Here is a 26,819-nt window from a genome sequence, read left to right as displayed (position 1 = left end):
TTTGACATAATGTTTTTTTAATGCATTTGTAATTTAGTTTTTAGGTTTATTTAGCCGTTTTTTGTGGGAATATGTGTTTGAACAATTCGTTAAGAGCATTGTTAGAAAAAAAAAGAAAAGAAAAAACTTTAGCATTTTATAGCATATAAGCTAGCAAACGTTTGCTATGTAAGTTAGCCACTTGTTCTTTTGTTGTACTTCAATCCTCGTTTTTTTTTTTTTTTTTTTTTTTTTTTTTTAATACCGTTTGAGACTCAGCTCTGGTATTTTAATTTTTTATGTTCCTCATCCAATTACTCGATTATTCGAGTAAACAGTTTCACTAACCAATTCATTAATTAATCGACTACTAAACTAATCGATAGCTGCAGCCCAACTTTGATTAGTATAATGGAGCATATGGCTATTGTTGCGACGTCTCATTTGTGAAAATGAGATTTAAAATAATAATAATAAAAATATGTAGAATAAAGAGGAGAAATGCAGTGACTAGTGTAGCCCAAAGTAGCAGAGTAAGAGTAGCGTTTCTTCTATTTACACATCTACTCAAGTAAAAGTATTTCTTTGTAAAACTACTCTGAGAAGTGCATTTTTCTCAAAAAGTTACTCAACTAAATGTTACGGAGTAAATGTAACGTGTTGCTACCCACCTCTGATGATGAATGGCAAAAAAAACAACAAAAAAAACTGTGACTCATGGTAGATAGAGATTGCAGTGGATAAGTGATGAAGTACTCATGTCATTGATTCCAGTGGTACTCACAGTAGTGCAGCATTAGTGGTGCTTATCGTGGAAGTGGTTGAAGTACAACATCAGTGATAGACTGTCTCAGTGGCCAGGTTTACATAGACGGCAATGACCACAATTGACCTTTTCTCATGAAGATAAATTTCCCTGCTATGGTTTTTAAATGAGTGTCTCGTGTAACAATCCAATAATGTACTGGATAGATGGCAATTCAACAACATTGTGTGCAATATCTTAAACGCACCCTTCACAAGTATGAATGTGAGTGCTCGGCGTTGCACTCAGCATTTTACAGGGCCTCTCTATAACAGGTTTAGTTCTGAAAGGCTACGTGAGCTGTGTTCTTAGATTATTTTCATAAAATCGTTAAACCGACATGTTATTAAAACATCTGGAAACTCATTTAAATTGTTAAACTGGACACCTCCTTGCCTCATTAAAAGGCAGTATGTGTTTAACATACACAGTTTAATGTTCTTTAGTTATTTGATCTCTCAAAGGTGCACCTTTTGCCCGTTTCTTTTTCATTCTAATTTTGGAAAACAAAAAATGGAAAACGAGCCCAATTCTACGGAGCCCCAAAAGGGACATCGACAGAAGTAAAATAAATTTAAGCAATCTCGTGCGCTCCAGATTGTTTCGACTCTGCACCAGAAACTATTTCGTAAACATTAGCATTGTATAGCATTTAAGCTAGCGGACTTTTGCTATGCAAGTTAGCTAATTGCAACAATGCACCAATTGGCTAACTTGTTAAATGCTGCACCAGAAACTATCTAGTAAACATTAGCATTCTATAGCATTTAAGCTATCGGACTATGCTATAAAATGCTAAGGTTTACCAAATCGTTTCTGGTGCAGCATTTAAGCGAGAGGACTTTTACTATGCAAGTTAGCAGAAAATGTATGTTAATTAATTTTATAATATTTATCTATTCAAGCATTGTCCGCTAGCTTAAATGCTGTATAATGCTAATGTTTACTAGATCGTTCCTGGTGCAGCAAGCTAGCGGACTTTTGCTATGCAATTTAGCCATTTGTTGTAAACCATTAGCATCATATAGCATTTAAACTAGCGGACTTTTGCGATGCAAGTTAGCGAATTGTTGTAAACATTAGCATTATATAGCTTTTAACTCATTCACTCCCGGCCATTTTCACCGGAGCAAGGCCCTTCGCTCCCGGCCATTTTACTGGATTTTGCCTGATTTTGCAAGGCCCACAGAACATTCTGTTCTATTGCTATATAAACATGGAACCCACCAATAAAAATATTAGACTCTCTTCTTTCAGCAGAAGAAAAAGTTAGTTCATCTCTTTTTCCATTCTTTAGAAATCAGCATTAGAAAATAGCTTAGTTTGAGCAATCACGACCCAGAGATTTCTTTTTTGAAAAAAACGTAAAAGACGTATAAATACATCTTTGGGACACTGAAACAATAGAAAAATAGAAAGTATTTATACGTTTTTGGGAGCAAATGGGTTAAGTTAGCGGACTTTTGCTATGCAAGTTAGCCAATTGTTGTAAACATTAGTATTATATAGCATTTAAGCTATCAGACTATGCTATGCTATACTCTGGTAAACATTAGCATTCTATAGCATTTAAGCGATCGGACTATACTATATAATGCTAATGTTTTCCAGATAGTTTCTGATGCAGCATTTAAGATAGCGGACCTTTGCTATGCAAGTATCAGAACAGTCATGTTACTAAAATAAAGTAAAACATAAGTTATTGTGAGGTTTCTTACTCTATTAAGACAGTATTTAAGCATAATCCGACATCTTAAATGCTAACTAATGCTAATGTATACTAGATAGTTTCTGGTGCAGCATATAAGCTAGCCGACTTTTGCTATGCAAGTTAGCCATTTGTTGAAAACATTAGCATCATATACATTTAAGCTAGCGGAATTTTGTTATGCAAGTTAGCCAATTGTTGTAAACATTAGTTAGGGTGACCATATTTTGATTTCCAAAAAAGAGGATACTCAGCCCGGCCTCAAGATACTTGAATTTTACTCGAAGTTCACTCAAAGATGCCTATATCACTTTAATATATTTAAAATGGGCCCCTTAGTCTGGATGGAAAAATGCAGTTTGAAAAAAATAATAAATAATGACTTACAAAATATATATATATATATATATATATATATACATAAAATGCAGACCCATAGAAATATAGTCCAGTCAATCCACATACACACAGTAGGCTATGTGCCAACTAAACATTTTTATAAATTACTATCACGACAATTGTCCTTGACAAATTGTTATTCCCATTCAATTGATATTCTCATTCAATGTTCTAGATTGCACACAAACAAAAATCGAAATAAACTGACAAACTATTCAACCAGCATGTTTCCAAACGTTTGTGTTTCCCATAATGCCTAGCGGGGTTTAGCTTACTGATAGCTAGCTGAGGCAAAAATCAAACTTTGCTATAAAAGTTTACAATCATCGGCAGCGCATGATGCGACACCAAATGGGATTTTACAGTCAAAGCTCCGACAGAAGTCAACAGTTGCCATTATATACGTATTTATCGCAAAAAACTTAACAACTGGGCAGGCGTTGTGGCCAAGTCGTCAACCCAATAGATGGCAGTAATGCCTCATGATAGGGGTAAACTGCCAACAAAAACAAGAAGAAGTACTCCTTCCCTCCCTACTACTAGGAGCCATGTCATCGCAAGCAGGCGCTGCCACCCAGCGGCCGGAGGAATTCTCTTCAAATTGGTCCCGTGAAAAATCATAAAAACCGGACATTTTTATGAATTTATAAAACCCGCCCGGACCACGAGGATACTACGTGAAAGTAGGACTTGTCCGGGCAAAAGAGGACGTTTTGTCACCCTACATTAGTATTATATAGCATTTAAGCCCGCTGACTTTTTGAAATGCAAGTTAACCAAATGCAATAATTCTTCTTCTTATGATTTAATATTATGCAGCTGCAGCAGGGTCTTGTTCAGAGGTTCATTTTCGTTGTCGGTCATTTTGACTGACAGGGTCATAAAAATCCGGTCATAATCTATTTTTACCCGTCACTTAAATTTTTTAAATGATAATGATGACATATTCAATAGTACTTAGTTTTCATTCATTTTTAATTAATATTGTAACGCTTGCTTGGCGGCGAAAAATTAGACACGTAAGTCGTATTTTTCTCCCTCTTTTTACTCTGCTTACCGCCAACAACACCAACAAAACAACAACTCCACCCCCAAAGAAAAAGAAGCAACTATATAGACCCCAATCACCAACGTCACACAATGATCTTAATTGTGGTTGTCAGCCCAAAATCTTCTAAATATATATTAAATGCATCTTACCAGTTATAAAATGACTACTACATAGTCTGTGGTGATCTTTTGGTGCCCAGATTTCTTGTCGAATTACAGCAGTCCATCTCGCTCTCCTCTTCGGGTCTCTCAGAATACGGTAGAACTTCAAGTCTCTCCGTCTATCTTCTCTGTTACTGCAACCAACCGCCACACACGCCTTCACCATTTTGATTATTAATGTTAACGAGCAGAAAAACACGCCGTAATAGGAGGCATGTACGTAGCGGTAATGTGTAAACATAGAGCTGACGGACAATGTGGCGGCTCCAGTCAGGGGGGCGGAGTTGTGACTTCATGTGATTGGGGTCTATACACAGGCGGCAATCTAGTCCACCAATTGGATGACGCGCTGGCACACCGGGTGCACCAATAAGAACCTCACGTTGATGTGTCAATCACGGTGCCGCCGCCAGACCCCGGTGACGCTACAATATTCTGACAGAATAGCCAACGACGTCATGCATTAAGAGAGACAATAGCTAATTCATATGCTCACTCACCACCCTGTGGTCTGGGGTGTGAATTGCAACCTGTCAAAATGACGGACGGACTTCAGTTTTTTCCGTCACCGTTTTAAAAAACCGGTCAACGACGGAAAATATTCGGTTAACGCGACCCCTGGTCTTGTTCATCTTGTTGAAGAAGAACCACTTCCGGGTCAAGGATCATTGTAAAAGCGAACTTGGTGGAAAACGAATATTGGGCGTAAAATCATATTCTGCAGATTACAAGTGATATATGCATATATTATGCATACGGTATATTGATTTTAATTGATTTAATTTAGTAGTCGTTTCAGCTTTACTTTTGTCGCTATCACTTCAATCTACACAGGTCGTATTACATCATTTAACGCGCAGTATTTCATTGCAGTTAAAGTTTGCACTCCCACTGACCTCATATTTTATTCAAAAGTAAACCAGTTCATGGAGTTTGTGACCAGAACGTCTCGTTCAAATTTGTTTACCGAGAAGTGGATAAAAGCGAGTTTCTTTTCGAGGTTACAAATGCCTTTGACTTTTTCTCTCTTTTCATATCAAAATATCTCATCACAAACTTAATTTACCCTTGTACAGCAATCGCACGGGAAGGAAGCTCCCTTCGATGCCGCTTCAAGTGCAACTTATTGCAGCTTTCCCACACTTGCGATCTGTCATGGCTATGGTGTGAAGGCACCATTGTATTGTCTATCGCGACATCGCAAGTCTATTGTTATCTAGCTCGCTTCAAGGTGCGCTGTCGTCGGGACAGGCACACACGTCGAGTCAAAAGCACATCTCCATATGTCAAGGTATGTCAGCCCAGATACTTATGGCGCACCACCCAGGCACAACCTTGCCATGTTGTCACTCTGCACTAAAGAGCAAGGTGACTCAGCGTCTCTGTGTGTGCGTGCCGAATTCAGCTCGGCCTTAATCCTGACTGACTGTCCTGTAAAAGCACGAGGCGGGCGAGGTGAGCAGAGCAGGAGCGGGGTGGAGAAGGGGGTGACACATGTAAATGACGTTACCGTGGCAGTCGCGCAGATAACAAGCGGCATCTTTAATTCATCCCATCGACACTCCAGCCGTCCACGCAGAATCCAAATGCACACACTTAAGGCCCGCCGCACACCTAGCAAGTCAGCTAAACCCAAACAATATGCTGTTTAGGTCGGGCCACTAGTTTTAATGCGAATTTTACCTTGTCAGAAACACTGTTGTTTTTGACAGCCCTTTTAATTTTCCTCTTAGTCTTATACAGTGCCTTGCAAAAGTATTCGGCCCCCTTGAATCTTGCAACCTTTCGCCACATTTCAGGCTTCAAACATAAAGATATGAAATTTAATTTTTTTGTCAAGAACCAACAACAAGTGGGACACAATCGTGAAGTGGAACAACATTTATTGGATAATTTAAACTTTTTTAACAAATAAGAAACTGAAAAGTGGGGCGTGCAATATTATTCGGCCTCTTTACTTTCAGTGCAGCAAACTCACTCCAGAAGTTCAGTGAGGATCTCTGAATCATCCAATGTTGTCCTAAATGACCGATGATGATAAATAGAATCCACCTGTGTGTAATCAAGTCTCCATATAAATGCACCTGCTCTGTGATAGTCTCAGGGTTCTGTTTAAGTGCAGAGAGCATTATGAAAACCAAGGAACACACCAGGCAGGTCCCAGATACTGTTGTGGAGAGGTTTAAAGCCAGATTTGGATACAAAAAGATTTCCCAAGCTTTAAACATCTCAAGGAGCACTGTGCAAGCCATCATATTGAAATATAAGGAGCATCAGACCACTGCAAATCTACCAAGACCCGGCCGTCCTTCCAAACTTTCTTCTCAAACAAGGAGAAAACTGATCAGAGATGCAGCCAAGAGGCCCATGATCACTCTGGATGTACTGCAGAGATCTACAGCTGAGGTGGGAGAGTCTGTCCATAGGACAACAATCAGTCGTACACTGCACAAATCTGGCCTTTATGCAAGAGTGGCAAGAAGAAAGCCATTTCTCAAAGATATCCATAAAAAGTCTCGTTTAAAGTTTGCCACAAGCCACCTGGGAGACACACCAAACATGTGGAAGAAGGTGCTCTGGTCAGATGAAACCAAAATTGAACTTTTTGGCCACAATGCAAAACCATATGTTTGGCGTAAAAGCAACACAGCTCATCACCCTGAACACACCATCCCCACTGTCAGACATGATGGTGGCAGCATCATGGTTTGGGCCTGCTTTTCTTCAGCAGGGACAGGGAAGATTGACGGGAAGATGGATGCAGCCAAATACAGGAACATTCTGGAAGAAAACCTGTTGGTATCTGCACAAGACCTGAGACTGGGACGGAGATTTATCTTCCAACAGGACAATGATCCAAAACATAAAGCCAAATCTACAATGGAATGGTTCAAAAATAAACGTATCCAGGTGTTAGAATGGCCAAGTCAAAGTCCAGACCTGAATCCAATTGAGAATCTGTGGAAAGAGCTGAAGACTGCTGTTCACAAACACTCTCCATCCAACCTCACTGAGCTCGAGCTGTTTTGCAAGGAAGAATGGGCAAGGATGTCAGTCTCTCGATGTGCAAAACTGATGGAAACATACCCCAAGCGACTTGCAGCTGTAATTGGAGCAAAAGGTGGCGCTACAAAGTATTAACGCAAGGGGGCCGAATAATATTGCACGCCCCACTTTTCAGATTTTTATTTGTTAAAAAAGTTTAAATTATCCAATAAATTTTGTTCCACTTCACGATTGTGTCCCACTTGTTGTTGATTCTTGACAAAAAATTTAAATTTTATATCTTTATGTTTGAAGCCTGAAATGTGGCGAAAGGTTGCAAGGTCCAAGGGGGCCGAATACTTTTGCAAGGCACTGTAAATACTTATTGGTAGGGCTGTCAAACGATTAAATTTTTTAATCAAGTTAATCACAGCTTAAAAATTAATTAATCGTAATTAATTGCAATTCAAACCATCTCTAAAATATGCCATATTTTTCTATAAATTATTGTTGGAATGGACACAAGACTGACATATACATTCAACATACTGTACATAAGTACCGTATTTGTTTATTGTAACAATAAAGATGGCATTAACATTATTAACATTCTTTCTGTTAAAGGGATCCAAGGATAGAAAGACCTGTAGTTCTTAAAAGGTACTGTAAATGTAAGTACAAGTTATAGTCATTTTATATTAAACCTAGGGCTGTCAAACTAAAATTAAAATTTTTATTTGAGTTAATTACAGCTTTAAAATTAATTAATCGGAATTCATTGCAATTCAAACCATCTATAAAATATGCCACATTTTTCTGTAAATTATTGTTGGAATGGAAAGATAAGACACGACGGATATATACATTCAACATACGGTACATAAGTACTGTATTTGTTTATTAATCAACAAGATGGCATTAACATTATTAATATTCTCTTAAAGTGATCCATGGAAAGAAAGACTTGTAGTTCTTAAAAGATAAATGTTAGTACAAGTTATAGAAATTTCATATTAAAACCCCTCTTAATGTTTTCGTTTTATTAAAATTTGTAAAATTTTCAATCAAAAAATAAACTAGTAGCTGGCCATTGTTGATGTCTAGGGTTGTTCCAATCATGTTTTTTTGCTCCCGATCCGATCCCGATCGTTTTAGTTTGAGTATCTGCAGATCCCGATATTTCCCGATCCGATTGCTTTTTTTTTTTTTTTGCTCCCGATTCAATTCCTATCATTCCCGATAATTTTTCCCGATCATATACATTTTGGCAATGCATTGAGAAAAAAATGAATAAAACTCGGACGAATATATACATTCAACATACAGTACATAAGTACTGTATTTGTTTATTATGACAATAAATCCTCAAGATAGCATTTACATTATTAACATTCTTTCTGTGAGAGGGATCCACGGATAGAAAGACTTGTGACTTTGTATATTGTGACTAAATATTGCCATCTAGTATATTTGTTGAGCTTCCAGTAAATGATACTGTAGCCATGCCCAAAGGCATGATGGGAAGTGGAACCATGACTGTGCGTAGTGCTACCAATTGATATATCTTCTCTGCGTTGGGAAATAAAATAAGGTGTTAAGAAAAATATCAGTTGCTACCTTGCTTCCCCACATTGCTTCCCATGATATTTCTAATCATAGGGAGAGGGATTGTAAGGAAAATGACGTGATCGGACCCGATCGGGACATCTCTATTGATGTCAAAAATTACACCATGCTCACTCATGGTACTAACCCATAAAATCAGTTGGACCCAAGCGCCAGCAGAGGGCGCCAAACACCAAAAAAACAAGTAACAAGCGGGCATTACACTGTACTGTCATTTTGATCTGTTTGAGCGAGGCATGTGTGTTAATTGCGTCAAATATTTTAACGTGATTAATTCAAAAAATTAATTACCGTACATTAACGCGATAATTTTGACAGCCCTAATTAAAACCCCTCTTAATGTTTTCATTTTAATAAAATTTGTAAAAATTTCCATCAACAAATAAACTAACAGCTCGCCATTGTTGACGTCGCCGAGTGGGACGTCACATGGGCTCCCTGCCATTCTTCCAGTGTCTTTAACTACGTAAGGTAGTGATTGAAATACACCACAAGGTGTCAATGGTGAGTTTTAAATTAATTAGAGATCTAGCCAAGGCAAAGTCTGAGTAAGTTTTATGTGTATTTTGCATAGCTATTTTGATTGGGAATGCCAGTTCTCTTTCCATTGAGCGCTTTTCTTTTTGTGAACATTTTTTTTTTTATGATAGGAATGTTGTGCTTTCTCTAAATGATACTGTAGCGACTTAACTGTTCCGCCCAAATGAATGATGGGAAGTTGGGCAATCATGACTGTCAGTGGTGGCTGCAAATGGTATCTCTTATACAGGGTTTAAGAAAAAGATCATCTCCTGTCTCTCTTCCCCACGTCGCTCGCCACAATAGATATGTTTGTTGTGAACGAGTTGCCAAAGCCTATGACAATAAAAGCCTATGTGCACTCGCATTTCACTGCCGTTTTAGCTCTCAATATGGAAAAATGGCGTCATTATAATCTGTTTGAGGCAATGCATGAGCGGATAATTCAGTGCATGCGTTAAATGCGTTAAATATTTTAACGTGATTAATTACAAAATTTAATTACCACCTGTTAACGCGATAAATTTGACAGCACTACTTATTAGTCTTAGTCATTAGTCATTTCAAAATGTGTTTGTCTTCGTCTCGTTTTAGTCAACGAAAACTCAGACCAATTTCGTCTAGTTTTAGTCGACAATCACTCAAAATGTTGGCCTCAAAAGGTTTGAGTTCTTTTCCAATCGTGAAAGGTTTCTTGGCTTTAGTAATTTGGTTCCCCATGAAGTATGATGCTCTCAGTGCATTCGCTTTTGTTGCCTGGTTTGCTAGCTTTTAGCCACATATTATATAAAATGGACTTGGTTGTAGGCTCCTCTTCTGGCTCAGCATGTGGGTTTTCCCTTAAAAAAGCTGACCAAAGACGTCGCCGCCCGCAGCACAAAGCCAACAGCAGCTAACTTTACAGCTTACATTGACATACACTGCTGACCAGAAAGCCAAGCGGCTTTAGACTGGCCAGTGTTTTAAGAGGACGCTCACCATTCTGAAGCTAATGCTAACACAAATGCTACACTAAACCTAGGAGTTACATTTAGGGGGCCTATCTCCGTCAAAGCGGACTGAGTGGAAACAAAGACAAAAAGCTTTTTCCGTGGAAAGTTTCTAGTGAAAAAATGTTTAAATCCCTGAATTCTTTATAGATATAGACATAAAATAGTCTCGATTTTTGGTTAAAAGCAAAAAAAAATGTGCAGGTAGCATTTATTTTACGTAAATATTGCGAACTATGAGGCTAGTCAGTAAGGAAATTAGCGGCCACCATATGTGAACAAAGAGCTTTTTCTGTTGAAAATTCTTGTGAATAAATGCTTAAATCCCTAAATTCTTTATCGATATGGACGTGAAACAGTCTCAGTTCTTGGTTAAAAACAAAAAAAAACATACAGGTAGCATTTATTTTACGTAAATATGGCGAACTATGAGGCTAGTCAGTAAAGAAATGAGCGTCCGCCATATGTAAACAAAGAGCTTTTTCCGTTGAAATTTCTTGTGAATAAATGCTTAAATTCCTGAATTCCTTATAGATAGGGATGTAAAAGACTCTCAATTCTTGGTTAAAAGGTAGCATTTATTTTACGTAAATATTGCGAAGTGTAATGCCAATGCTCTAGCGGCTAATTTCTCCCATTGATTTTTTTCACAACATTTCAAAATGCATGCATGGCACGAAAAATATAATTATTACCTTGAATCCTCGAACAAATCACTCCTGAGACAATCCTTCCTGTTTGTATGTAGTACAGCTTTTGTACTTTTTCAATCTAAATCCGGTGTAGGATCGCTGCGTGTGAACACTAATAAATGAAGCGGACGGATGGCCTCCTTCGGGAAGGTGTGACGCAGTGAACAGGGAATGTGTCATGTCCATCCATTTTTTTGTCTCGTCAGACGAAAACTAGCATTCGTCTCGTTATGTTCTAGTCTCCCAAGCCATGTTTTATCGTGACATCATCGTTTTCAACATGGTCCGTCACTTGGTGTGCGGCTAGCTTAAAACTTAGCATTGACTATCCACATGCTGCCCTGGAGTGTGCGTACACCTTTTCTAATAGGTTCCTCACATCATGCAGTGTTTCCCGCAATGAAGCAAACCAATCACCTATCTTCCGACCAATCTCAAGGTCAATACAGCTGAATGTGATATGCTGCTACCCCTATTAAAGGCCACCTATTAAAGCCCGACTCACTGCGCACTCCCGCAGAACCAGAATTTATCTGTCATGCTCTAATTGGTTGATTGTGGCTGTTGGGAGGTGAGATTGAGTCGTCCATCATGTCGCGACGAAGGTTCTGCTGACGGGGGAGGAGCGGCAGTCAAGCGAGCCAAATTGCCAGTCGTAAGGTGGAAAGGCTGTGACTTTTTAAGGTGGCACACAGTGTTTTCCCAGATAAGTCAATGGCAAGCGCGTTAATCTTTCCGGCAAAAGCAAATCAAACAAAACTTGGGGGTGTTAAAAAAGGCTCACCCCTTGCATTTCGTGCCGTCACTATGAAGAATCTTTATGTTGCTTTGTCAATATTATCACAGCGGGGCCCCCTCCGGCTATAATAATAACTTTTTTACATTCCAAATAGCTATCAGCTGCTCAGCCATCGCTACAAATCACCGGACTCTCCTCTGAGTTACCAAGCCAGCAGCCATCACCTCCCGATTCAATAGCGGCCATAAAACACGGCCCTTAAACCTGCGCCTGTTTTACTGAAGCAATTTAGCTTGGCTCAAGGGCAAGGTAGCAATATCTCTGTTCTCTGCCCGCCTGTTCAGCAGAGGCCGAGGCCGCCGGCGAGGAAAGACGGCTGAGAGAATAGTGGCCATTCTGCTGTCTGACTCTCTGACTGACTGCTCCATTTGGGCTTAGAAAGGATTGAGGCAGGCCTGAATGACTTCCTGCTTAGATGCAACTGATGACTTTGTTACTGGAACTCTTTGGCTGAGAGACTAGACTACTTTGTGTACATGATTGCATGTGTTTTTGAACATTGAACAGGCATTGAAGTTAATGGAGTTGTGCTCTCTACTGTAAAGTTTGCCTGATGGAAACAAATAAATCACTTGCACTCAGTGGTGGATGAAGTACTCCATTTTTTGACTAAGTAAAAGTACAAAGTCCATCTATCCATCCATTATCTACCACGTAATCCGTGGCCAGGTCGCGGGAGCAGCAGCTATAGCAGGGAAGCCCAGACTTCGCTCTCCCCACCTACTTCAACCAACTCATCCGGCCGGATCCCAAGGCAGTCCTAAGCCAGCCGAGAGACATAGTCTCTCCAGTGTGTCCTGGGTCGTCCCCAAAGCCTCCTGACAGTGGGACATGCCCGGAACACCTCTCCAGGGAGGCGTCCCGGAGGCATCAGATCCAAATGACCAAGCTTCTCCTATCTCTAAGGGAGAGCCCAGACACCCTGCGGAGGAAACTCATTTCAGACGCTTGTATCTTGGATCTCGTTCTTTCGGTCACGACCCACAGCTCGTTACCATAGGTGAGGGTAGGAACATAGATCGACTGGTAAATCTAGAGCAGGGGTGGGCAAACTATTCCACAAAGAGCCGCAGTGGGTGCGGGTTTCTGTTGCAAACCATTAAGAGGACACCTTTTCACCAATCTGCTGTTTTACAAGTGCAATCACTTGATTGCAGTCAGGTGCTTCTCATATCTGCTGAAATCGCATTGGTTAAACTATCTGTGCTGGGTCAGTTGGAACAAAGACCAGGACCCACTACGGCCCTCGAGGACAGATCTACAGGTTCACCTTTTGGCTCAGCTCCTTCTTCACCACAACGGATCGGTACATAGTCCGCATCACTGCAGACACTGCACCGATCCACCTGTCAATCTCGAAGGGATACCCCGGGCACCTTAGGTAGGAAACTCATTTTGGCCGTTTGTTTCAGGGATCTTGTTCTTTCGGTCACGACCCACAGCACGTGACCATAGGTGAGGGTAGGAACGTAGATCGACTGGTAAATCGAGAAATTCGCTTTTTCGCTCAGCTCCTTCTTCACCACAACAGACCATTACAGAGTCCGCATCACTGCAGACGCTGCACCTATCCGCTTGTCGATCTTTCGCTCCCTCCTACCCTCACTCGTGAACAAGACTGTTGGGTTTCTGAGTGAGTGGGAGACCCAAACGCAGAGATGATAAGCAAAACTGGCAGTGACAACAATTTATTGACAGGTTTGGCAGAAGTTGTGGAAACAGTCAGGTGAGTATTTGCTGTGGGTGAGCAGATGGGCTCGCAGGCGTTTAGGCAGGCAAGTTTTACAGGATCTAGGGAACAAAAGAAAAATTAGCTAAACAGCAGATTATCAGGTTTTCTGACTGAGGCTGGAGTCACGAACTCGTTGAGCTGAGTTGTTGATCTGGCAATGAGGTGAGGCCAGGGACAGGTTTAAGTAAGCCGTTCATGATGATCAACTGCATCTGGTCCGAGGCTCACTCATCTGTTCAATCCTGCAATCAAGGCAGACACACACATACGCACACACTCACACAAGAGAGGAGCAGGGTTCGGGGGCAGGATTCCTGACAAACACCCCAAGAAACTTGAACTCCTTCAATTGGGGCAGGCTCTCATCCCCGACCCGGAGAGGGCACGCCACCCTTTTCCGACTGAGTACCATGGCTCGGTTTTGGAGGTGCTGATCTTTATCACAACCGCTTCGCACTCACCTGCGAACCGCTCCAGTGAGAAATAGTACTTTTGTACTTACATTGCCAACAGTAAGTACAAAAGTACTTGCTTTAAAGTTTACCAGCCACACTAACCCACATGGTTGCCAACCATCATATGCTATTGTTTAGCCACAACTGGATTCATTACCTTATTACTATTTGTCCTTCACACAGCCACCGGAAACAGAAATGTTGTTTTAATCCATCGCTAAATCCATCCGTCGCTAAAATCGACCAAAACTCAAAAGCTACCAAATGTTGCTTTAACGCTTTAAGTAAGCTTAAACTATATTTAGACAAAAAATCCAAGAGTATTGTATTTTGTTTAATAATGGAGGATACACTGCCCTCTGGTGGCAGCGTTGGGTCGATCTGAACTGTCGCCTTGTATGACTTGAGAAGCAGACTCAGACTGTAAGTTGTTTCAGCTAATATACGTTTGTGTATGCATTTGTATTTAAGTTTACGGCGACAATTTGTTGAGTTACGTCTGAGCAATTTGCTGTGAGAATTGTTAATACGTTAGCGTTCATAGCATTTAAGCTAGCAGACTTTTGTTAGACAAATTAGGCTAATTGAATCTACTAAATTTACATAGTGATTAGACTACATGGATGTATAAACACCGATTGTTTTGTGTCAAGTCTTTCACTGTTAAAATGCGTGTCGTTTTGAACATAAGTGTTACAGCTTTACAAATTGTCAAAAGTGAAGGAAGTAAAAAGCTTCAAAAAGCACAATTGCTTGGGTTGCTGTCTGTAAAGCTGAACAACTTCACGTTAAGTGAGGACAGAACACTTCATATTAATGAAGTAAAGTAAAAAATAAGACACTTTGAAGTACAATAAGGTACTGTTTATGCGACCAAAAAAAAATGACTGAAGACAAAATGGCGAACGAGACTCCGTCGTCGTAAAGTCGAAATCGCGTAAGTGAGTACGTCGTAACCCGGGTACTTACTACCTGTACACCAAACTACCATGTGGCACATTGCTGTTCATCCTATAAAGACACTCAAATTCTCTGTGTCAAGGCAGCTGAACAGGACAGGCTAACAAAACAAAAAAGCATTGTGATTTTTATCGGTAAATGTATTTTTAAGTCAACTCCCACCCAAAGTCAGCTTGGATTGACTCCAACTAAACTGCAACTATAATGAGGACAAGCACTATGAATATGAATGGATTGGGTCAACTATGTTAACTCTCAGCATGTATGACTAAATAGAAAGAGCTCCTCTAAAATTTTGAATGTCATCCTTAGGCCATAGGTTCTATCCATTGTTCTATGGAACTATGCTAATCTATTCACATTGAACGCATCATTGAAGCCATTCTCCTGACATTAAAATATGATCAATCACTACAGTAGGCGTGTTTTGATGTATCCATTTCTTGTTTTCATGTGCAGATCATCCACGACCGGGTTTTGGAACACAGGTCCAGGAGCACCCTCATGTGGAATAGTCACCCCGGGGGGCTTTTTGCTCTCCCACAATACTCAAGCTACCTTGGAGACTTCCCTTTCTTCTATGCCACATTGGGTCAGTAAGAACATTAACACTTTTTATTAGGGGTGTGACAAAACATCGTGATACTTAGTATCCCAAACGGTTGTCGATATGCTTCTGCCAAGAATCAATATTTCGTTTTAAATAAGTGTCAGTGTTTAGAAATAAAAAAATAAAAAAAATCCATTTAGACTGGAACCTATTGTTGAGTTTGAGTCACTGCCTTCATTTGGAAAGATTCCCTGGTCAATTCTTATTAATTTGGGGTTACAGAACAGGAAGTGACATATAAATGCCCCAAAATCAACAGAATGTGACTAAAAAACCAACAACAATTGACCTGAAATGCCAATAAATTTAACTCTTTGGTTGCGATTGGCTGCCATAGAGCGCCAATCCATTTGAAGTAGGAGGGATGGCAGCGAATGAACAAATTGTCACACATTTGGAAGAGACAACAAGTACCAAAAGTGGTATTTTCCATGTTGGCAAAATGGATTTTGCCATGTGGCATTTTTTTTTTTTGCCATGTGGCATCTTTTTTGGCACAAAATCCATTTCACCACATGGCAAAAAACTGCCACTTGGCAAAATCCATTTTGCCACATTGCAAAAAAAAAGCTACATGGCGAAATCAGTTTTGCCACATGGCAAAAAAAACATGAAACATGGCAAAAAAAAAAAATGCCACATGGCAAAATGTACCCACATGGCAAAAAAATGCCACATGGCAAATCCATTTTGCCACATGGCATAAAAATGCAACATGGCAAAATCAATTGTGCCACATGGCAAAAAAAATGCCACATTGCAAAATACATTTTGCCACATGGCAAAAAAAATGCCACATTGCAAAGTACATTTTGCCACATGGCAAAAAAAATCCCACATGGCAAAAAAAAAAAAAAATGCCACATGGCAAAATCTCAAAATCTTTTTTGCCACATGGCAAAAAAATGCCACATAGCAAAAAAATGCCACATGGCAAAATCGATTTTGCCACACGTAAACAAAATGCCACATGGCAAATCCATTTTGCCACATGGCAAAAAAAATGCAACATGGCAAAATCAATTGTGCCACATGGCAAAAAAAAATGCCACATGGCAAAATACATTTTGCCACATGGCAAAAAAAATCCCACATGGCAAAAAAAATGCCACATGGCAAAATCTCAAAATCTTTTTTGCCACATGACAAAAAATGCCACATGGCAAAATCCATTTTTGCCACATGGCAAAAAAATGCCACATAGCAAAAAAATGCCGCATGGCAAAATCCATTTTGCCACACGTAAAAAAAATGGCACATGGCAAAATCCATTTTGCCACGTAACAAAAAAATGCCACATGGCAAATGGCAAAAAAAATGCCACATAGCAAAATCCATTTTGCCACATGGCAAAAAAATGCCACATGGTGAAATCTATTTTGCCTCATAGCCAAAAAATGCTACATGGCAAAATCCATTTTGCCACATGGCAGAAAAATGCAACATGGCAAAATCCATTTTGCCACATGGCAAAAAAAAAATGCCACACGGCAAAATCCATTTTGCCACATTGCAAAAAAATGCCACGCGGCAAAATCCATTTTGCCACATGGCAAATAAAATGCCACAGGGCAAAATTCATTTTGCCACATGGAAAAAAATGCCACAGGGTAAAATCAGTTTTGCCACATGGCAAAAAAAAATGCCACATGGCAAAATCCATTTTTGCCACATGGCAAAAAAAAAGAGGAGGGGAGATTCCCGAGTCGCTTCCTGTTCTGTAACCCAAAACCAAAGCAAAAATGTCCCAAAATCAACAGCAAATGACCTGAAATACTCCTAAATTAAACTCATTAGTTGCCATTGACCGCCATACAGGCCCAATCCGTTTGAAGTGGGAGGCATGGCAGCGAATGAACGACCCTCCCAGTTCAAATGATTTGGTCATCTACTAGTGATAAACTCAATTCAATTCAAAGCAGAAAGATGAAAAGAGTTTTTTTCCTGTTTATCGTATAGTAAAATATTGAATTATTTCCTGACCCATTTATCGATAATTGTCATATCGCCCTACAGTGAGATAAATGTTAACGTAAGCCTTGTTTGGCAAATTGTTTGAGATTCCCACCCCTACTTTTTATCATTTGTACGTTCAAGACTCCTGGAAAAATTCCCTCCCTGGTACATTACTTAATATATGCCATTCGTACATTTTATTGTTTTGTTAACGTGTCCAATGAATTCATTCACCTCAGCCTGTTATCAGCTAAAGATTTGAACCTTGTCTGAGCAGCAGAAATATATGGCCTCGCGTCTTGATCTACTGCCCCCGTTGAGCGTTGCCAGCGGACGAATGGGCGTTTGACGGATGGTTGTATTTGTCCTGCTGACTCACTGGCCTTTCCATCATCGCTTTTAAGTCAGCACTTGCTGCCGCCGCCGCGGTTCAGTTGCGCCAAGTTATCCCCACGCCGCATATATGTGACCTAAGGACCTCTCCGCCCCCTGCTTTTTTCACTCCATCATCCCTCCAAGCACGCACACGCTCGCATTCATCAATACACTTCTGTTTGACAGTGGACCTGAACCAGAATAGAACACGCAATATAGCACGGAAAATGTAAGATTTTTTTTTTTCTGGAATTGCATGCTAATGAAAAGCTAAATTACACAAATCACAGTTCTTAAAAGAACTTCTTTGAAAACAGTTACCGTATTTTTTTGGACAATAAGTCGCAGTTTTTTTTTTCATAGTTTGGCCGGGAGTGTGGCTTATACTCTAAAGCAGTGGTCGCCAACCTTTTTTGCACCAAGGACCAGTGTAATGTGGGCCTTTTTTCACAGGCCAGCAATGTCCTTTCCCTATAAAAAAGCTGTCCAAAGACATCGCCAACCGCAGCACACAGCCAACAGCAGCTAAAGTTAATGTTTACAGTGACTGGCGCTGGGGCTGTTATAGGTGTGCATACACCCTAGTAATTGTGGCCAACCACTAGATGGCGACATATACAAATCTTTACTCAGATTAGTCTGTAGAGTAGACCCAGATTGCAGATGTTAATTTAATTTATTTATTTGTCTGAAGCCCAGTAGCAAATGCGTCGTGGACCGATACCGGTCCGCGGCCCGGTGGTTGGGGACCACTGCTCTAAAACGACTTATGCGTGAAATTCTTAACACATTATGATATAATTAGATGGGGATTTGCAAAGCAAAGGTCCAGATAGTATTTTTTTTTTAAAGGGCTTTTCTTCAGGGAACCGCACAGCCCAAACTATGACCAACCGTCACCGTTCAAATATCAAAATGAGCGGAATTTTTGTGCTCCGCAGGGAATTTTTCGAATGATCCCAAACAATTTTCCGTTCACCAGTAAACACGTGTTTTTTGAAAAAAAAAAAATGTTTTTTTAAAATTTTATCTAGTCCTACAATTTTTGACCAAATCACATAATTTATTCCGGGACGGTAAGGAGCATAAAAATTGTACACAGAATTTGCCAAAAATTGGCCAAAAACGATCCCATTCATTTCTAATAGAAAGCCATTGACAGCCATGTACGTCTAAATTTCCCATTCATTTTCATTGGCAAGAAAACATACAGTAGGTCCTGTGATTTTTTGACCATTTACCATGACAGCCCATTGACATTAAACTGGTGCCAAGTAAATCGATGCCATTGACGGCCATGTACGTCCAAATTTCCCATTCATTTTCAAAGGCAGAAAAAACTGTATGGTTGTGATTTTTGACCAAAAAATTACCATAATTCAAGTGGCGCCCAAGTTAGTCGATGCCATTGACAGCCACGCAACAGGATGTGTCCCCAAAATGTCCCCAAATCAACAGGAAGAGACCTGATAGATCTGTATCTACTAGAGATGTTCCGATCATGTTTTTTTGCTCCCGATCCGATCCCGATCGTTTTAGTTTGGGTATCTGCCGATCCCAATAGTTCCCGATCCGATTGCTTTTTTTTTTGCTCCCGATTCAATTCAAATCACTCCCGATGATTTTTCCCGATCATATACATTTTGGCAATGCATTAAGAAAAAAATGAATAAAACTCGGACAAATATATACATTCAACATACATACATAAGTACTGTATTTGTTTATTATGACAATAAATCCTCAAGATGGCATTTACATTATTAACTTTCTTTCTGTGAGAGGGATCCACGGATAGAAAGACTTGTAATTTTTAAAGGATAAATGTGACTTTGTATATTGTGACTAAATATTACCATCTAGTGTATTTGTTGAGCTTTCAGTAAATGATACTGTATTCTGCCCAAATGCATGATGGGAAGTGCAACCATGACTGTGCGTAGTGGTACCAATTGATATATCTTCTCTGCGTTGGGGAATAACATAGGGTGTTAAGAAAAAGATCAACTACTATCTTTCTTCCCCACATTGGTTCCCATGATATTTCTAATTGTTGAGGGGGGATTGTAAGGCTTTAGCCAATTAAAAAAAGGCTTCAAAGGCTGCTAAAATTCTCTCTACTCTTTTTACGTTGCCTTTTAGCTCTATGTATACGTAAAACGGTGCCATTATAGATTGAACGCGACAATGCGTGAGTGGGTAGTGCAGCGCATGCGTTAATTGCGTTAAATATCACAATGTTATTACCACGGTTAACGCGATAAATTTGATAGCCCTTCTTTAAGCCAAGACTAAAGACTCTGGATGAGTGTAAGACATTTTGTCTGTAACGTGAAATACAATTAAAAACGATTTAATTAAATAAATATATATACAGTATATATATTTATATACAGTATATATATTAAAAAAGGCATGTCCGATATTTTTTTGCCGATTCCGATACTTTGAAAATGACGTGATTTGTTAGTATCTACCACAGCAAAGCACCATCGTAATTTCTCCTGAAATTGCAGTTTCTAATTTCACATGTTATTTTCACACTAAACCACAAGAGGGCGCTCAACATTGAACTACTTGCAGCTAGTAATCTGCAGAATATGATTTTCTTTTCCATACCATTTGGTTCAGCCCTCCTCTGTTGTTTTTATAAGTTACCGCCAATGTTGAAATGCAAATGTGTACCAGATTGTTTCGCACCACATACAATCTGTTGCGCACCAGATGGTTTAAATGTAACGTATTTCTGTCGATGTCCCTTTCGGGGCTAGGTACAAAAATGATAGCAGCACAAACAAAAAAATTCAGCACAAACCTAGCACAAACGAATGACACTATTTTTCTGTAAATTTGTGTCTGATGGGGGGCCAACTTCACAGAAGAGTCCATGAATAGCAGGATTCAACTGTTATTGCACATAATAAGGACAGGAGTGACGAATCAGTCATTTTCCACATATCCTTCTATCATGAAGTACACATCCATACTCAAAACCACAAACTGTTCAAGTGTGAATGTGTGCAAAAACTGCCAGGAAAGCAGCACTAGTTTGGGTATTAAAAGGCCTCATAAGTCTGAATCAAACCGGCTGGCTATGATGCAGTAATCATTCCTCTGGCAAGATGTGCTGATTCTGTAATGTGCTGGATGGGAGAAAAGCCAGAAAATCAAGCACTAAATGCCGAATACAGCGTCCAAGAATGAGAACAGGCTGCACTTCTGTCATCCTGCTCCAGTTCTGTCCACTGAACACCAGCGTATTTTCCAGCCTGTCCCCGACAGTTGAATCGTGTCTCAGTTCAGCACATGACAACTCTGTCCAGATAGCTTTGCTCTAATGGCTAACAGTTGGTCCGCCGTGTTTTATGGGTTCGACTACTAACCTCATCATAACTGTTCGTGTTATTTATGTTTCAGGTATTAAACCACACCCAAAGTTCACAGCTGTTATCCACGCCGTCTCAAATCTGGTGTCCCAGTCCCAACCCATCCTCAAGCTGTTGATGGCAGTGGCCAAGTCCCAGTACTGTGCACAGGTGAAATATATGTTGATGTGGGTGTGTATGTGTGTGTTAACCCTGGTGGATTGTATCTGAACAGCGCTTTGTAGCAGTGCTGCATCAGTCTCCATGGCAGCCAAGCCCCTTTCAGCACAGCATCATGTATTGATTTCCCTGCTCGCTCCTTACCAGCATGGGAAATGAAATGGAATTTTCTCCCCAATGGCTGCTTGTGCGTGTGTGCGCACAAACTTGGCTGTGTTTGTGTGTCTTTATTTGCTCGGCAAGTTTTGCAAAGAAAGTGACTTTTTTTGTTGGAAGTGTTTCACTTAGTTCGAGTAGGTGCAGTGTTATTCATTGCAAGGGTATCTGTCTTTACTGTTTTATGAATGTTAAAATTTTGTTTGTATAATTGAGGTGAACATCAAGCCCAGTTTAGATTTGAACCTTTTAACACCTAGGCCTATTTTGTCCGAATTTGCATCCCTTTGTTCAAAGAAAAATATGTTCACCATGACCTGGCTGGGTCCCTTTTTCCAGGACACCATAACCTTCATCTCCAAACTGTTGTTTTCATCACTGACCAATTATAATCAACATTGTGGACCGTAAAAGCCAAAAAAAAAAAAAAGAAAACACTGACAACAAAACTTGCTCAACGAAACGTTTTGAAGTGTCATAATATTTATTCAACATCTTAAGATAAAAATTTTACAGAAAAGAAGACAATGAAGTTTTATATTATATTATATTTATATTTATATTATATATTTATTATATTATATTTTTATATTTGATAATTCAACAGCAGGTATGGTCATTGGCGTTTATGTTCTTTCTATGGTCAAAACAGGTTATATACAGTAGACCAACATTGCAAAATTGTGAACATATATATATATATATATATATTAGGGCTGTCAAAATTATCGCGTTAACGCGCGGTAATTAATTTTTTTAATTAGTCACGTTAAAATATTTGACGCAATTAACGCACATGTCCCGCAGACAGTATTCTGCCTTTTGGTAAGTTTTACAGCAAGTTTTTTTGTGCTGTCTAACAGCGAACTCTTGTGGTCGCATTGCGACATGGTTTATTGCTTTCTTGCCAGTTCATTATGGCTGCACGACGTCTCGGGCTGACGCCTACGTTGTAATGTTGTGCTTATATGATCCTTGGACAAGATTTGTCCGTAAGTATGGTTGTTGTAAAGAATGTACATATTATGTTAGTAAGCGAAATGTTATATTTTTGTATGAGACGCGTTTTGTTTATGTTTAGTGAACCTGTATAGCGTGCTAAGCTAACGTTGTTGCTAATGCAATGCTTGTGTACTTTTTTTTGTAGTTTCACTACGGTCTAAAGAGGACAGTGGTTTGAGGCCATTTTATTAATAAATCAGATGAAAAAGGAAGAAGTCTGATTATTAAGGCGTCGTTCACTAGCTGTCTAGCTTTGGAAAAAAGTAGACGCTTCGGAGTGAGGACAGCATAGACAGATTTAAATGACAGTAGAGTGAAATGCCCACTACAGTCCTTATGTACCGTATGTTGAATGTATATATCCATCTTGTGTCTTATCTTTCCATTCCAACAAATTATTTTACAGAATATATATATAATTTACATAAAAATATGGCATAATTTATAGATGGATAGAGCATAAAAATTAATTAATCGTACTTAATCGCAATTAATCGCAATTCAAACCATCTCTAAAATATGCCATATTTTTATGTAAATTATTGTTGGAATGGAAAGATAAAACACGACAGATATATACATACAACATACTGTACATCAGTACTGTATTTGTTTATTGTAGCAATAAATCCACAAATGGCATTATTAACATTCTTTCTGTTAAAGTGATCCACGGATAGAAAGACTTGTTGTTCTTAAACGATAAATGTTATAGTTACAAGTTATAGTAATTTTATATTAAAACCCCTCTTCATGTTTTCGTTTTAATAAAATTTGTAAAATTTTCAATCAAAAGTAGAGTTAATATAATAATAATAAGAAGAAAAATAACAATAATAAAAATAGAGTGAAAAGTTTTACGTGTATTTGCATAGCTATTTTGATATGGAATGCCAGTTCATTTTGCATTGTTGTTTAACTGTGTGTCAGAATAGGGCCTCATTACTAAAGACTGAAATGCTTTTCTTTTTGTGAACATTTTTTTTTTTTTTTGAGAGAGAGAGAGAGATAGGACTATTATTTTTGTTGTGCTTTCACTAAACGATACATATGTTTGTTGTGAAGGAGAAGCTTATGCCAATAAACGGCGCGGTCCAAAGAACGCCTGTGTCCACTCGCCTTTACTGTATAACATATACAGTGGGGAGAACAAGTATTTGATACACTGCCAATGGGTTTTCCCATTGGCAGTGTATCAAATACTTGTTCTCCCCAATGTATCTGTACATATCTTACCCAAAATAAAACAAGAGACACATAATTGCCACTAAAAGAAAGAAAACTTACCGAAATATGTGTGGAGCACAAATAGCAATTTGCATTGCATTGTGAATACAGCATAAACGTCTCACAACTACTAATTCTCCCACGTTTAGAAGACATAACATGAGTATGGAACGATGCTGCCCCCAAGCGGCCGGTGACATTCTCTTCACTATTAATGTCCATAAACGGCCTCATTGTAATGTTTGAGGCAATATGCGAGCGGGTCATTCATTGCATGCGTTAATTGCGTCAAATATTCTAACGTGATTAATTAAAAAAATTAATTAACGGCCGTTAACGCGATAATTTTGACAGCCCTAATATATATATATATATATATATATATATATATATATATATATATATATATATATGGCGGAAAACACAGACAAGACTGAAAAAGCAGTTTCTGCTCTTGCACTCCTCTTTAAAAGAAACTGCTGTATTTTAAGCCATTAGAACAATATGTCTATATGCTGCCATAGCAGATTCATAGCGCACTAAGCCTCCGAACTATTTTTAATCCGTCCGTTTTACCCTGAAAACCCCCGTTTACAGACGTCACGCAACCGCTTTTGTTTCAACCTAGCCATAAAAAGAAGGTAAGTAATCGTATTTATTCTCCAAAATGTCTGTCATTTTTAGCTTTGAATCATTAAATGATGTCTAAATTTTAGTTTAAAAAAAAAAAAAACGACTAAAAAATTATTTACTCGCATATTTTTAACTTTTAAATGAATTACGTCACAACGAAAAATTTGGCGTCTGTAAAAAAGTCACGGATATCTACCTCATAACTATCGCTTAATTGTATTTTTTTTTGTTACTGTCGCATTTTCCCTTATATGTTAGATAAATAATCGATCCCCAAAAAATTTTTTGAAAAATAACGTTTAAAAGGTAACTATATGAAAAAAAAAATCTCAACCAATCCCTGTTGTCAGCGATTTCTACATTGCGACCCTTGTTATATCAACATGTTTCACCCATAAAATCAAAAAAAAAAATCCGACTGTGGCCATTCACAGCTGTGTCTTGAGACTCGGTGATACATGCTACATGGAGTTTTTGGATCAAAACAAGGTAAGTACGCGATAATATCTCGTTAAAATTGTGGCGTCGTTAATTCTGCTCTTGCGTGCTCTCGCCTCCAGGGTTTTGCTGTTTAAAAAACATTTTTTTTTAAAAATGTCCTTCTGTTCAAAATTTTTCTTCCCCCAGAAAACTGAGATTTTAAGCTTTCCACTGATGTATCACATATGCATGTCGGACAATTTTGAAAGTTGTCGAGTTACTCGAGTTGCTCGAGTATTCGTTTCAGCTCTAATTTACAGTTATCCAACATGCTATTGTAGAAGTTGTAGTCCGGATCAAGCTAATCATTTGGGTCAATCTGTTCATCCAGTTTTAACCGAAGTGTGGTTTCAGATGTCATCATTAATTTTCGAGTGGGGTCAGCTCCTCAAGACTTCGTATAGCTTTAATCTTCATATCTTGCATCTTGATAAGGATCCTGCAATCCGAGACCCAGGTGTTGGCTATTTTCCCAGCTTTCTTGAGTTGACGTGCTTAAAAATTAATTAATCGTAATTAATCGCAATTCAAACCATCTATAAAATATGCCGTATTTTTCTGTAAATTATTGTAGGAATGAAAAGACACAAGATGGATATATACATTCAGCATACTGTACATAAGTACTGTATTTGTTTATTATAACAATAAAACAACAAGAAGGAATTAACATTATTAACGTTCTGTTAAAGCGATCCATGGATAGAAAGACTTGTAGTTCTTAAAAGATAAATGTTTGTTACGTGCCAAAGATGGCTCGCGAAAGGCGTAACATAAAACAATCCACACAAATGTACAAGTGGACACAAATTTATTTACACAATAATCAAACTCGCAATGAATATGTACAAAATGCCGAGGAAGCGTGACTTCAGGGTAAGCCCAGGCCAAAACAACAAACAAAAGGAATTACACTCAAACCCCACCCGCTAACTAAGCCCTGATCATGTAAAAGGAACAAAGAAAACACAGCTTCTAACCTAACTTCCTACTCTATACAAAACAGGAGAAAACGGGTTGAACAGAAATGGCGACTTACCCTTACTTGCTTCAGTGCTCTTATTTACAGTGGTGAACAAAAACGATCCAATAATGAATAAACACAAAAGACCTCACCGAAAAAGCGGGAGTGTATCAAACAAGCGATCAAAATGCAAATGAGCGTGAATGGCGAGCAAACAGCTAGCGAGGAGGAACGCGACAGAATGCTGCCAAATTGCGACCTCCCAGAACGTTGACAGCGGCAGGTTTAAGAAGCTTGGCGCCTTTTTCCGTGGCCAATCAGCGGCGGTGGCGTCGTCGGTCCGTCCTGCGTCGATCAGCTATCATCACAGTGGGAGGGGAAACAGCCAGCTGGTGGAGGCGGCGATCAGCTGGCTGGAAGAGTCTCAGAAGTTAACTGTTAAACGGCCCTGGGCCGTCACAATGTTTGTAAAAGTTATAGAAATTTTATATTAAAACCTCTCTTAATGTTTGTAACAAAAAATAAACTAGTAGCTGTCTATTGTTAAATTTCAATAATTACACAATGCTCATGGTGCTGAAACCCATAAAATCAGTAGCACCTAAGCGCCAGCAGAGGGCGACAAAACACCAAAAAAGTACATGTAACAAATGGACATGACACTGTGCTGTCATTTTAATCTGTTTGAGCGGGGCATGTGCGTTAAATGCGTCAAATATTTTAATGTGATTAATTTTAAAAATTAATTACCGCCCGTTAACGCGATAATTCTGACAGCCCTAGTTATTTTGTTTGCCATCGTTCTTGAGGGGAATTCTAAATCAGGCTGCTGGCAGGACAGCTATACTTTTTGCCAAGATCATCATCCATTGAACATGGTACGCCCGCCGGTGTCGTGCCAATGTAGTTACCTCAGTCGAAAATTGTATCCCCTGGGCGGAGCCATATGGAGGTAGATTTGTGTCTTCATTATTCCATCAAAAAAAAAAAAAAAAGTTGCTTCGATCAAAA

The 26,819-nt window shown here is 39.1% G+C and overlaps 1 protein-coding gene across 1 annotated transcript in view; it reads left to right on the top strand.

The window, feature by feature from the left end:
* ext1b (exostosin glycosyltransferase 1b) overlaps positions 1 to 26,819 on the top strand; it is a 267,318-nt gene that overhangs the window by 194,307 nt on the left and 46,192 nt on the right. Inside the window, exons 5-6 of the mRNA XM_057827651.1 lie at positions 15,320 to 15,452; positions 21,219 to 21,337. Coding sequence (XP_057683634.1) covers positions 15,320 to 15,452; positions 21,219 to 21,337 — 252 coding nt within the window. The remainder of the gene's footprint in view (positions 1 to 15,319; positions 15,453 to 21,218; positions 21,338 to 26,819) is intronic.

Source organism: Corythoichthys intestinalis, chromosome 22 (genome assembly GCF_030265065.1).
Source record: "Corythoichthys intestinalis isolate RoL2023-P3 chromosome 22, ASM3026506v1, whole genome shotgun sequence".
Taxonomy (NCBI): domain Eukaryota; kingdom Metazoa; phylum Chordata; class Actinopteri; order Syngnathiformes; family Syngnathidae; genus Corythoichthys; species Corythoichthys intestinalis.
The sequence above is the reverse complement of the archived record's forward strand: the minus strand, read 5'-3'. Positions and strand labels throughout refer to the sequence as shown.